At 44.1% G+C, this 14,529-nt stretch overlaps 1 protein-coding gene across 1 annotated transcript in view; it reads left to right on the forward strand.

Annotated features, from left to right (window-relative positions):
* The window catches only part of KDM7A (lysine demethylase 7A), a 97,814-nt gene that overhangs the window by 39,465 nt on the left and 43,820 nt on the right, over window positions 1-14,529 (forward strand). Inside the window, exons 2-3 of the mRNA XM_051835658.2 lie at window positions 2,871-2,956; window positions 10,487-10,604. Coding sequence (XP_051691618.2) covers window positions 2,871-2,956; window positions 10,487-10,604 — 204 coding nt within the window. The remainder of the gene's footprint in view (window positions 1-2,870; window positions 2,957-10,486; window positions 10,605-14,529) is intronic.

Consider the following 14,529-nt stretch of genomic DNA (forward strand, 5'->3'; position numbering starts at 1 on the left):
TGGATGGAAGAGGGTGCCTCCCCAGCTCCCCCCCAACTCTGTCCTTCTAATAAGTATCTACATCTTAAAAAAAAAAAAAAAAAAAAAGAACAGAAACAAAGAAAGAAATGGAAGCAGGACTCATGGGCTTTGATATGGGATGTGGGTATTCCAAGTGGTGGCTTAACCTGCCGTGCCACATCTGTCCCTGCCTTGCATATTCTTGTCCCTTATAATTACATCAAACTACATCACATCAGCTTGTCAGGGGCCACAATTTTTTTTTTTAATTTTTTAGAAGATTTATTTATTTGAAAGAGTTACACAGAGAGAAGAGAGGCAGAGAGAGAGGTCTTCCATCCAATGGTTCACCCCCAATTGGCTGCAATGGCCGGAGCTGTGCTGATCCGAAGCCAGGAGCTTCTTCCGGGTCTCCCGTGTGGGTGCAGGAGCCCAAGGACTTGAGCCATCCTCCACTGCCTTTCCAGGCCATAGCAGAGAGCTGGCTCAGAAGTGGAGCAGCTGGGACTCGAACTGGCGCCCATATGGGATGCTGGTGCTTCAGGCCAGGCATTAACCCTCTGCACACAGTGCCGGCCCCCACAAGTTTTGATTAGTTTTAAATTGTGACTATAGGCGCCAGTGTTGTGGCACAGTGGGATGCTGGGTTGAGTTCTCTTTCACTTTGGATCCTGTTTCCTGCTCCAGCACTTGTGCAGGTGGCAGAAGATGGCTGCAGTATGTGGGCACCTGCCACCCTTGGAAGAGGCCAGATGGAGTTCCTGGTGTCTGGCTTTGGCCCCAGCCTAGCCCTGGCTGTTGCAGCTATTTTGGGAGTGAACCAGTGGATAGAGAATCTCTCTCTCTCTCTCTCTCTTTCAAATAAATAAATAAATAAATAAATTTTAAAAATTGAATCCAAAATTCACTTTGGGAAGAATTAATATCTTCATTAAATTTCAAATCTGTTATCATAACGTGTATCTCAGTTTATTTAGGTCTTCTCAGAAATCTGTATAAAAATGTATTATAATTTTCCTTAAAGAAATCCTGCATGGTTTTTTAAGTTTATTCCAGTATATTTGATATTTTTATGCAATTATACATGGTATTTTGTTTCACTTTTAGCTTTATATTGTTGGAATATAGAAATAGCTTATTATGTATTAATATTATATCGGTCTTTATTGATTCTTTTAATGTATGTATGTATTTTACATTTTCTGCCTATGCAGCCATAGCATTTGCAGGTGACAGGCTGTTCAGATGTTCTGTTTTTTTTTTGTGACTCAGGCTTGCTCATGTCTGTATTTCTAAATCTCTTAGCATAAAACTGTTCAGAATACCCTCTTTTACATTTAATGTCTATAGAATTAATTGTTTGTCATTACTAATATTGGTTATTTATGTCTTCTTTCTATTATCTTGATCTTGATAGAGGTTTGCCCCTTTTATCTTTTCAAAGAGTCAAGTTTTGTTGGAGTAGGCATTTGTCTTAGTGATGGAGATGCCAGTTGGGGACCCTGCATCCCATATCTGAGTGCCTGGGTTCCAGTCCCCACTCCTGGTTCCACATTCCTGCTATTCGCACCATGGAGGCACCAGGTGATGAAGCAGTTGGGTCCCTGCCTCCTACATGGAAGACCTGGATTGAATTCCTGGCTCCTGGCTTGGACCTGGTTCACACCAGGGCATTTGGGGAGTACACCAGCTGATGGGAGCTCCCTATGTCTCGGAAATTAAAAAAAAAAATTCTGGAGCTGGCACTGTGACATAGTGGGTAAAACCACCACCGGCAGCACCCAGATCCCAAATGAGCACTGTTCAAGTCCCAGCTGCTCCACTTCCAATCCAGATCCCTGCTAATGCACTTGGGAAAGTAGCAGAGGGTGGCCAAGTGCTTGGGCCCCTGCACCCACGTGGGAGATATAGAAGTGTCTGGGTTTGGCCTGGCTCAGCCCTGACTGTTGTGAGCATTTGGAGAGTGAACCAGCAGATGGAAGATCCTTGCCCACGTTCTGTAACTCCGCCTTTCAAATTAAGAAAAAAAAAAAGGGGCTTCTTTGCTCTATTACATGTTTATTGTCTATGTCATTGATGTCTGCACTTACCTTTATTTTTCCTTCTGTTGTTTTGAAATTTTACAATCTTGTTTATTTGATGTTTTTGAAAAGCATGGGGTGTGTGTGTGGGGGGGGAGAGATTGATTGATTGATTATCCACTCCTGGTTCACTCCTTAGGTGGCCAAGCCAGGAGCCAGAGCTCCATCTCAGTTTCCCTTGTAGGTGGGTGGGGCCCAGCACTTGGGATGTGCTGCCTTCCCCGGTGGATTTGCCGGGAGATGGATGGGCAGTGGAGCGGCTGGGGACTCAGCACCCACTTCAGTATGGGATGCTGGTGTTGCAGGTGGTGGCTGAGCCTGCTTGACCACAACACTAGCCTCTCTGCCTCTCTTTTTCTAACGCAGGAATTTAAAGCTATACATTTCTGTTTGTATGTTATGTATACCTCAAATTTTGTTATGTTATATTTTCATTGTTTAGCTTAAATGATTTCAGATCTTCATTATAATTTATCTTTGAATTCATATTCTTTTTGACATCCGTTCCCTACCAGGTAGCATTTACATTATGGTTAAAGAGTTTATGGCTTATGTTTGCATTATTTCTGATGTCTACTGCTGCTAACAGTGAATCACTTCATATAGATTGGAGTATTTTCTCTCCTATAATTCTTCAGCAAGTGTGTAGAGAAGAGAATAAAATTGATGCTTTAGTGTTTCTGTGCCCTAAAAAATTTGTTGTGCGTTTCTCAGCTGAATCCACCTGTTGTATTGTAGTTAAGCCTTTCAGCTGATTGACAACACTGGCTCCGTTTTTCTTTGTCATAGCTGTGTTGGCGTAGAAGAGCACCATGCAGTTGACATTGACCTGTATCACTGTCCCAACTGTGCAGTTCTACATGGTTCTTCTTTGAGTAAGTATTAGAAGCTGAAATAAAAACTGATATATTGAACATGTGCGTGGTAGTGCTTTAGTGATGCTGGTTAGTTATATTAGGCAAGATTTTACATGAAGGTAAGTTAAAAGAACAAGGAGAAAAATACTGACATTGTTGATTGCCAGTGTAGAGCCCCCAAACTCATATTTTCAAAGCTTTCTGTTTGACGAGTGAGGTAGATAAAATTTTTCTGATACTGGAGACTGATTTAGACTAATTTTGCAAATAAAAGCTCTATCAGAAGCATTTGGGAACTACACAATAAAAGACTTAACTGTGGGCAGGTGCTGCAGCACAGTGGGCTAAAGCCTCTGCCTGCGATGCCAACATCCCATATGGGCACTGGTTTGTGTCCTGGTGATCCAGCTCTCTGCTATGGCCTGGGAAAGCAGTAGAAGATGGCCCAAGTCCTTGGGCCCCTGCACCCACGTGGGAGACCTCTAAGAAGCTCCTGGCTCCTGGCTTTGATCAGCCAGGCTCCAGCTGTTGCGGCCATCTGGGGAGTGAACCAGCTGATGGAGGACCTTTCTGTCTGTCTCTCTCTGTGTCTGTAACTCTGCCTCTCAAATAAATAAATAAAATCTTAAAAAAAAGACATATGCACATATATCTGTGATTTTTAAGGAGAAGATAAGGGCACTGATAGGCTAAAATATGACTTATATTTTCTGAGTTTGTCATTTCTTTTTAAAGATTCATGTATTTATTTGGAAGAGAGAGTTAGAGAGATGGCTGCAATTCCTGGGGCTGGCAAGCCGAAACCAGGAGCCTATAACTCATCCAGTCATGGTACAGAGGCCTGAAGACTTGGGCCGTCTTCCTCTGCTGTGCCAGGTGCCTTAGCAGGGAGCTGGATTGGAAGTGGAGAGGCTGGGCTTGAACCAGGGCTCTTAGGGGAAGTCAGCATTGCAGGTGGCACTTAAGCCACTGTGCCATGTTGTATTTGACCTGGAGTCCTGTCCAGCTATCCTTTCTGCTTAAATCCTCTCGCTTGAGGCCAGGAGACCTTAAAGAAAGAGGTACTGAGGACAGGCCAGACCGAGTCTCTGACCACATTCTTCTCCCTAAGAGGCAGGGAAGCCTTGACATCCTCTGCAGGGTACCAAGACCTCATATCAAACAGCACTGAGTCTTAGCCTCTTGCAGATGCTCCTAGAAGATGAACTGAAACGCTGTCATTGCACAAACATGACAGACAATGATTATAACTATTTCTTTAAAAAAAGTGAGGCTGCAAACTAATTTACAAAATTAAAGGAAAAATTGTAGATTTTGTCATTTTAAAACTAGAAGGAACTTACCTTGAGACTCACTTGAGTTGACTGTAGGCAACCTGTACTATGACTCCTATACTTTATAAAAGTGCTATTTTTCTGGCACTTTTTTTAATACCAATTTTGTTCAGGTGTCATAACATTTTTAAAAAGCAATTAGCAACTGACTACTCATCTGTTTTATTAAAATTTCTTTGTAAGAGGCAAATATTTTATTTGAAATGCATTAAAATGATTTCTTATAAAATACAAGTTGTCTTATTTTGTTTTATAGTATAAAACTTGTGCCTAGCAATTACTAGAATTGTTATATGCTTAATGTACTAGTTAATTGTCATAAACAGTTTTTAAAGGATTTTACTCTGGGTAATGTTGAACTATGTGATATGTAACTTGAAATAATTGTTGACCAAGAGTAATTCTTAGAGAAGAATTTAATATTGTTATCTCAAGGGAAATAGAACTAAAATTTATAACCAATCTATTTTACAGTTTAAGTATATAATTCCAAAATGAGATCATTTGACTTTATGTTTGTGAAATATTGTTGTGTCACTCTGAGGCAGGATAAGGTACTATACTACAAGAGGTACACTGTATTTTCCCTCTATGTTTAATTCTTTAAAACCCTTGCCATCCTCATTGAATTGATTGGATTACACAGCCATAATGGACCATGGTGTGCATTCTGAGTAATGGTGCTTCAGAGAGAAGTTTGCCTGTGACATGGCCCTTTGCATATTTCTCATCAGCCACTGTCTTCTGGGCAAGGGTCCAACTCTGAGGTCTCATACGGAAAATGCCTCAGAACCAGCCATCTGTGTTATCTGGATTGTATGCTCTCTTTCCCCAATTCGGGTCATCCCATTTGATCTCCTTCTTGATGCTTTTAAGCCTCTCTGCTTGTCATACTGAGTTTCCTGTTTCTGTCTGAGTTCCCAGGGGTCCTTCCTATAGATATGATTTAGACAGTATAAAACCACCTAGTGGCCGGCGCCGCGGCTCACTAGGCTAATCCTCCGCCTTGCGGCGCTGGCACACCGGGTTCTAGTCCCAGTTGGGGTGCCGGATTCTGTCCCGGTTGCCCCTCTTTCCAGGCCAGCTCTCTGCTGTGGCCCAGTAGTGCAGTGGAGGATGGCCCAAGTCCTTGGGCCCTGCACCCCATGGGAGACCAGGATAAGCACCTGGCTCCTGCCTTTGGATCAGCACGGTGCGCTGGCCTCAGCGCGCTGGCCGCCGCAGCCATTGGAGAGTGAACCAACGGCAAAGGAAGACCTTTCTCTCTCTGTCTCTCTTACTGTCCACTCTGCCTTAAAAAAAAAAAAAAAAAAAAAAAACCACCTAGTAGGGTGAACTTAGATTCTTCCCTCTTGATGGGAATTAAGAGTTCTATTTGAAGGCAAATACCAAAAACAGCCCAATACTTAATATGTTCTCTGTGTTTCTCAGACACATGCAATCCAAGCACAAAATTTTTTCCCTCCTGTGACTGCTGCTAAAATATCCCTTCAGTGGCCCCTTTTCTGATTCAGTGGCCGCTTTTAAGTATGTTGGCCCAACAGGACAATTGTATCCTTTTGTTAACCTCGCACAGATCAGCTTATTGGAAAGGAAAGGATAGAAATTGGCGGCTCACTACATGCCAGGGACTAGAGTGGGTGGGTGCTTAACCTGTGTTTTCTCCTTTGAGATTTATGAAAATGCTGTGTGAGAAATGAGAAGAAATACTTACCTAGCTCTTTCACATGGCTTTTTGGCAGAGCGGAAGTTTGGATTCGGATCTGTCTAATCCCAAAGCCAGTGAGCCTCACTGCTTAATCTGTTCTGCAGAAATGAAAATTGAAACAATACAACCATAGTTCACTTATTAAATGGGCAACTTTTGGGGCCTGTGCCGTGGCGTGCTAAGTTAATCCTCTGCCTGTGGCGCTGGTATCCCATATGGGCGTTGGTTCTAGTCCTGGTTGCTTCTCTTCCAGTCCAGCTCTCTGCTGTGGCCCAGGAAGGCAGTGGAGGATGGCCCAAGTGCTTGGGCCCTGCACCTGCATAGGAGACCAGGAGGAAGCACCTGGCTCCTGGTTTCGGATCGGCATAGCACCGGCCGTAGCAGCCATTTGGGGGGTGAACCAACGGAAGGAAGACCTTTCTCTCTGTCTCTCTCTCTCACTATCTGTAACTCTACCTTTAAAATAAATAAATAAAGGGCCGGCGCCGCGGCTCACTAGGCTAATCCTCCGCCTAGCGGCGCTGGCACACCGGGTTCTAGTCCCGGTCGGGGTGCCGGATTCTGTCCCGGTTGCCCGTCTTCCAGGCCAGCCCTCTGCTGTGGCCAGGGAGTGCAGTGGAGGATGGCCCAAGTGCTTGGGCCCTGCACCCCATGGGAGACCAGGAAAAGCACCTGGCTCCTGGCTCCTGCCATCGGATCAGCGCGGTGCGCCGGCCGCAGCGCGCCGGCCGCGGCGGCCATTGGAGGGTGAACCAACGGCAAAGGAAGACCTTTCTCTCTGTCTCTCTCTCTCACTGTCCACTCTGCCTGTCAAAAACAAAAAAAAAAAAACAAACAAACAAAAAAAATAAATAAATAAAATAAATAAATAAAAATCTTTAAAAATAATAAATGGCAACTTTTTTTTTTGATGATGCTCATTGTTAACTCACGGCTTTATCCTGGGCTGCTTATGTAATGCTGGAATGTGAGTCGCTGTCATTTTCTGAAGGCGGTTTTGCAGTATATGTATTTAACATTTTTATTTACTTTATGTATTTGAAAGGCAGAGATACAGAGAAGAGAGACACTCAGAGATCTCTCATCCCCAAATATCCACAACAGCTTGGGCTGGGCCTGGCTGAAGTCAGGAGCCCCAGCTCAGTCTGGGTCTCCCAAGTGAGCGGCCGAGGCTGACCACCTGAGCCAGCCCTCACCTGTTGCCTCTCAGGTTGTACAACAGCAGAAAGCTGGAATGGGAACCAAAACCAGTACCAGATTCCAAGCGTCCAGGATGGGGTGTGGGAGCCCTGAGCTGGGTCTTAACCTCTGTGCCAATGCCTGCCCCTCAGGTAATTTTTAAATGTCCACCTTCCTTCTGGCCTTTCTGGGCTCTATCCTGAGGAATTAATCAGGGAAACAGATTAATGTATATAAACATTAATCTCAGCTTTGTTTAAAGAAAGATTAAGAATGAACTAAGTACTGAAGAATCAAACAATGATTATAGTACATCCGTCTACATCTTAAATTCTAGGTTGTCTTTAAATCACTTTTGAATATTTAGTAAGGATAAAATGCTCATGAACTAGTAGGAAAGGTAAGTAGGATAAACACTGTGATCCCAGTTGAAAATAAATGGAGTTATATGTCGATAGGTAGTAGAAAAACACCTGGAATGAAATATTCTTGAACTTTAGGGGTGATTTCTAAATGTGAGAAACTCACAAAAATGCCTTAATAGAATCTCTGAGGAAGATTACTTTGTGATTCTGAATCTGTCTCATGAGATTAAAAAGACCTTCCATATTGAAGATCTGCCTGCCAGAAATTACTTGAGGGTCTTGTTCTAGATTTTTAGATGTGAAGAAGCCTTATTTGCACAATATTGATTTTTATTGTTATTTCTCTATATGCATATGAAAACCCAGTATTAGTATCTTTGTAAGGTGAGAATTTAAAATAAATTAGAATCATTGAGTTGTTTTCTAACATTTTTATTATGAAAATGTTCAAAATTACAGGGAGAACTGAAGCGATTTTACAGTGAGTAGCTGTGAATCTGTAGTATCTAGATGCTGCTGTCAACATTTCACTTGCTTTACTGCAGAGTTTGCATGTAGCTTTTTCAGTGCATTATACGTTGCAGACGTCAGTCTATTTTTCAGAATCATGGAAAATCTCTCTTAAATCACTTGAAAAGTGATTTTCAAGCTTAAAATAGAAATATTTATTTATTTTAAAGATTTTATTTGAGAGGTAGAGTTACAGACAGTGAGAAAGAGAGACAGAAAAGTCCTCCATTTACTAGTTCACTCCCCAAATGGCTGCAATGGCTGGAGCTGCACCGATCTGAAGCCAGGAGCCAGGTGCTTCTTCCTGGTCTCCCACACAGGTGCAGGCCCCAAGGACTTGGGCCATCTTCTACTGCCCTCCTAGGCCATAACAGAGAGCTGGATCAGAAGTGGAGTAGCTGGGACTAGAACTGGCATGCACATGGGATGCCAGCACCGCAGGTGGAGGATTAACCTCCTGTGCCACGGCACCGGCCCCAATAGAAATATCTAAAACTGAAATCTTGCTAGCTATTTTGCAATATACAGTTAATTGAAAGAGTAGTTAGACTCTTCCCAGTACAAAGAACTGGTAAATGACTGAGGTGATGATACGTCAGTTACCCTGATTATCAGCGCTGTATGCATGTATTGAAATGTCACACTGTGGCCCGTGCTGTGGCGCAGTGGGTTAAAAGCCCTGGCCTGAAGCGCCAGCATCTCATATGGGTGCCGGTTCTAGTCCCGGCTGCTCCTCTTACGATCCAGCTCTCTGCTATGGCCTGGGAAAGCAGTAGAAGATGGCCCAAGTCCTTGGGTCCCTGAACCCATGTGGGAGACCCGGAAGAAGCTCCTGGCTCCTGGCTTCAGATCAGCGCAGCTCCGGCTGTTGCGGCCATCTGGGGAATGAATTATTGGATGGAAGATATCTCTCTCTGTCTCTCTTGGTAACTCTGTCTTTCAAATAAAGAAAATCTTTTTTTAAAAAAAGAAATGGCACACTGTACACTAAAAATATGTCCAACTATTATGTATTAATTTTAAAAAAATAACTGAGGATCAGGCATTGAGTCCAGCAGAAAAGGTGGCCGTGTCCCATGTCAGTGATCTGGGGTCAGTAGCTGGCTGTGTCTCCTGACTTCACCTGCTAATGCAGACCTTGGGAGGCAGCAGTGATGGTCCCATTTCTGCCCCCCATGCGGGAGACCTGGACTGCTGTCTGGGCTCTGGCCACCACCCGTCTCATCGTGGCCATTGTGGACTGCGGGGTAGAGGTCGTCTCTGGCTCTCATGAAAGTAAACAAAATACAGAATTAACACGAGCACTGCTGCTGCACACATGAGCTGCGGGGGTGCCCCTGCATGGAAGAGGGATGTGCACAGCTTCTCCTTCTTTGTTGAGGGTCTTGAGGCTCTAACCCGCCCCTTGCTCCCCACCTGGGAATCTCAGATGCGCCAGGGAGCTGCCAGGGGCTGCAGAGGCCGTTAGTGCTGGACCAGGAATCGAGTCCGAGCCTCCGGATTTGGATTGCTGTGACCGCTCCGGATTATCACCCCCAGAACTGCAGAACCACAGCTTAGTATCAGAACTACCACAGAGCTGATCACTTTACCATCTCACTTGTCTCCTTTAATTGTGACTCAGGCACTTGCTCTTGTGTGTCGAGTACCTGTGCTTATCTGGGGAGCGAACTGTCAGCTGAAAGAGAAGCGCATTGTGCTGTTAAGAGACTCCTGATGCGGGGCAGGAGGCCCTGTGCGGAGAGAATGATTGGATAATCATAACGAAATGTTCTCATGAAAATCATAATTCTAAATTACTTGGAAGTGCTACAGTATGTGTAAATGTGGATGTCACCAAAGACTTCATCTGCTGACTTGAATCTTTTGATGTAATTTAAAAAAAAGATTTATGTATTTATTTGAAAGGCAGAGTTTCAGAGAGGCAGAGCCAGAGAGAGAGGGAGGGAGGGAGAGGGAGGACCTGCATCTGCTGGTTCACTCCCCAGATGGCTGCAAATGCTGGAGCTGTGCTGATCTGACGCCAGGAGCCAGGAGCTTCTTCTAGGTCTCCAATGTGGGTGCAGGGGCCCAAGGACTTGGGCTGTCTTCTACTGCTTTCCTAGGCCACAGCAGAGAGCTGGATCAGAAGTGGAACAGCCAGGACTCAAACTGCCGTCCACATGGGATGCCAGCACTGCAGGCAGCGGCTTTACCCGCTACACCATAGCGCCAGCCCCACTGATGTAATTTCTAAATTATTTTGAAATAAAACGAGGTTTGGAAAACTCAGTTAATTGCCATATTTGCAGCATCACATTAGGTGAAATTTACTTTTGCAGTCTGCAAATGCACTGAAAACTTTAAGTGTTTTTACTGTACTCACAATTATTATTTCTGGTTATGTCGCGTTATTAGGAAATACATGGTATCACCACTTACCAAAAACTATTTTAATTTTCTAAAACTCCAGTGAAGAAGAGGAGGAACTGGCACAGGCACGACTACACAGAAGCTGATGATGGCTCCAAACCCGTGCAGGCTGGAACTCGGACTTTTGTTAGGGAATTGCGTTCTCGAGTCTTCCCAAGGTATGCGTACTTGTTCTGCTCAGACGGTTGAAGAATATTTGTTGGCTGACAGAGGGACTACCCGAAGCAGTATTTTGAAACTCAAGGCTGCATCCCACTATTGTTCTCACTTTTTTTTCCTTAGTGAAAAAGAATAGAAAATGTCAGTGTATTGCAGCTGATGGGAGCCAGTAAGCCCTTTTTCATGGAATGTTTGTGTATGTGCATGCTGGGCCCCCATAAAACATGCTTAACTGTGGGTTCCAGACAGACAGGCTGGAGTCTGTCTGTCGGAGACAGTGGCTCTCAGTGCTGGGTTCGTTACGTTACCTGTCTTTCACCTCACCTTCTGTTCAGCGCTGGCTTTTTCTCATGTGTTTTCAAATCTGTCTATGCTAGCTCCACTAGAAACATGCACACAAACACTGCTCAGCCTCTGGTTGCAACAGAACTGATTTTTATTTTTTTAAATAGTGGAATACATTTGAGTTGGCTGTGGCTTAAAGAGAGTCAAAAGCATTATAATACATTTAATCATGCTAATTTAGATCATTTCCTACTCACTGCCTGACATCTATTTAGAGGGATAGTGCTTAATAGGCTTTTACAAAGATCATATCCAGGCTTACTAAAAAGGGGAAACGCAATTCAAATTTAAATCATGGTATCACACCCAGCCTATTATGAAATTATGTAAAATCTGGAAATAAAAAACCCTGCTATTTCTCCTCAATTTTTAGGATTCCTGACTATTCCTCTGCCCCTTATTCCAGAAATAAGAAATAGATAATGATGAACATCTACTGTGGGCTCCCTCAGGTCTGCTGAGAGAAGAAAACATACAAAACACATAGATTTTTATAGTGTTAAAGGCTTTCTTCCCCAGTATTACTGGTTTCAGAACCATGGTTGCTTGTTTGGTATGAGGCCAGGCCCAGAGTTTTCAATCTGGTCTTCAGAGTTCTGTGAGTACCCTACACCTGTATGTGTGGTGTGTTAGCGTGTGTGTGTGTGTGCCCTAGACCTGTATGTGTGGTTAGTGTGTGTGTGTATGCTGTAGACCTGTATGTGTGGTGTGTGTGTGCCCTAGACCTGTATGTGTGGTTAGTGTGTGTGTGTATGCTGTAGACCTGTATGTGTGGTGTGTGTGTGCCCTAGACCTGTATGTGTGGTTAGTGTGTGTGTGTATGCTGTAGACCTGTATGTGTGGTGTGTGTGTGTGCCCTAGATTTCTATGTGTGGTTAGTGTGTGTGTGTATGCTGTAGACCTGTATGTGTGGTGTGTGTGTGTGCCCTAGATTTCTATGTGTGGTTAGTGTGTGTGTGTATGCTGTAGACCTGTATGTGTGGTGTGTGTGTGTGCCCTAGATTTCTATGTGTGGTTTGTTAGTGTGAATGTGTCCTAGACCTGTATGTGTGGTGTGTTAATGTGAGTGTGTATGCCCTAGACCTGTATGTGTGGTAGGTTTGAGGGTATGCCATAGACCTGTATGTGTGGTGTGTGTATGTGCCTTAGACCTGTATGTGAGGTATGTGTGTACCCTAGACCTGTATGTGTGGTGTGTTAGTGAGTGTGTGCCCTAGATCTCTGTGTGTGGTTAGTTTGAGTGTATGCCCTAGACCTGTATGTGTGGTGTTAGTGTGTGTGTGTGTGAGTGTGTGCCCTAAACCTGTATATGTGGTGTGTTAGTGTATGTGTGTGTGTGTGTGTGTGCCCTAGACCTGTATGTGTGGTGTTAGTGTGTGTGTGAGTGTGTGCCCTAAACCTGTATATGTGGTGTGTTAGTGTATGTGTGTGTGTGTGTGTGTGCCCTAGACCTGTATGTGTGGTGTTAGTGTGTGTGTGAGTGTGTGCCCTAAACCTGTATGTGTGGTGTGTTAGTGTATGTGTGTGTGTGTGTGTGCCCTAGATCTGTATGTGAGGTATGTGTGTGCCCTAGACCTGTATGTGTGGTGTGTTAGTGAGTGTGTGCCCTAGACCTGTATGTGTGGTGTGTTAGTGAGTGTGTGCCCTAGATCTCTGTGTGTGGTTAGTTTGAATGTATGCCCTAGACCTGTATGTATGTTAGTGAGTGTGTACCCTAGATCTCTGTGTGGTTAGTGTGAGTGTGTGCCCTAGACCTGTATGTGTGGTGTTAGTTTGTATGTCCTAGATCTCTGTGTGTGGTTAGTTTGAGTATATGCCCTAGACCTGTATGTATGTTAGTGAGTGTGTGCCCTAGATCTCTGTGTGGTTAGTGTGAAAGTGTGCCCTAAACCTGTATGTGTGGTGTGTTAGTGAGTGTGTGCCCTAGATCTCTGTGTGTGGTTAGTTTGAATGTATGCCCTAGACCTGTATGTGTGGTGTGTTAGTGAGTGTGTGCCCTAGATCTCTGTGTGTGGTTAGTTTGAATGTATGCCCTAGACCTGTATGTGTGGTGTTAGTGTGTGTGCCTTAGATCTCTATGTGTGGTTAGTGTGCGTGTGTACCCTAGACCTGTATGTGTGGTGTGTTAATGTGTGTGTGCCCTAGACCTGGTTAGTTTGAGTGTGTGCCTTTTTAAGGGTAAGGAGCCATAGCTTTCATTTTTTTCAGGTAGGCCTGTGACTCAGAAATTAGGGATGGAAACACTGGCCTGTGGATTTTCTGCCGCAGTGAACACAAATGAGAACCACAGATGTTCAAACTAATTACCATTACTGTAGGGTCTTCTGGGATTTGTTGAACTCCAAAGATCTTTACTCATTTAAAATCATAATAGATGATAATAATTACCAAATTATATACTTGATGTGATTAACACAGAAATGTATAAAATACTCATATGATGAGTGCGTTTTCCTCCTCCTCCCCTATTTTGAGATTTTGAGACTCTTTTCTAAATAAATAACATCTGAATCAAAAGTAGTCAGAAAGTGAAGCTGGATCAAAAGTGAAGCAGCCAGGACTCAAAGTAGAGCCCATGTCGGGTGCCACAATGCTGGCCCCAGCAGCTGTATCATGCAGGCAGCTGGGAGATGGATTCTAGAATAGCCTATTAACCTGGAGTTCTTCGGATGGAAGACTGTGACGGGGATAGGCCACACTCAAGTATAATCCTGGGATCAGTGTTGTAGCATGGCAGGTGAAGCTGTCGCCTGCAGTGGGGCATCCTGGGCCAGTGCTGGTTCAGGTCCCGGCTGCTCCACTTGTGATCCAGCTCCCTGCTATGGCCTGGGAAAAGCAGCAGAAGTTGGCCCAGGTCCTTGGGCCCTTGTAACCCACACGGGAGGCCTAGAAGAACCTCTTGGCTTCTGCCTGGCCCTGCTTGGCTGTTGCGGCCCTCTGGAAAGTGAACCAGTGGATGGAAGATCTCTCTCTCTGTCTTTCCTTCTCTCTAACTTCCAATCAATACATGAATCTTTTTTGTTTTTCAAGTGTAATGCCTGTAACAGACTGGTGGCCAGAGGGAGAATCTGGAGGTGCACCTGGTTACAGCTGGAACAGCTCACTGAGTCCACAGTGTCAGTGAGGGTGTTGGAACGTTGGTTTCTAAGCAGGCACCAGGGATACTTTTTATCCTGCACGATACAGAAAGACAGTTGTTCTGCATTCTGTTGGGGTTTGAAGTATCTGACAGATATTTGTGTAGAGTTGTATTGTCAGCTGAAATCTTTAGTTTTAGTTGTTCCAACACTAGATTTTATTCTAACATACACCTTACCTTTGTTCTTCCAGTTTCCTATGTAGCTTGTATTAAGTGGTTGCTCATCTTTTTTACTTCTCTTAAATCCATTAAATTAAATCCATTCATTATACCTCATTTTTTTTTTACAGATTTATTTTTTTACTTTGAAAGCCAGAGTTACACACAGAGAGAAGGAGAGGCACAGAGAGAGAGAGAGAGAGGGAGGTTGGTTGGTTGGTTGGTTTTCCATCCACTGGTTCATTCCCCAGTTGGCCACAATGGCCGGAGCTGCGCTGATC

This window comes from Oryctolagus cuniculus, chromosome 3 (genome assembly GCF_964237555.1).
Source record: "Oryctolagus cuniculus chromosome 3, mOryCun1.1, whole genome shotgun sequence".
Classification (NCBI taxonomy): domain Eukaryota; kingdom Metazoa; phylum Chordata; class Mammalia; order Lagomorpha; family Leporidae; genus Oryctolagus; species Oryctolagus cuniculus.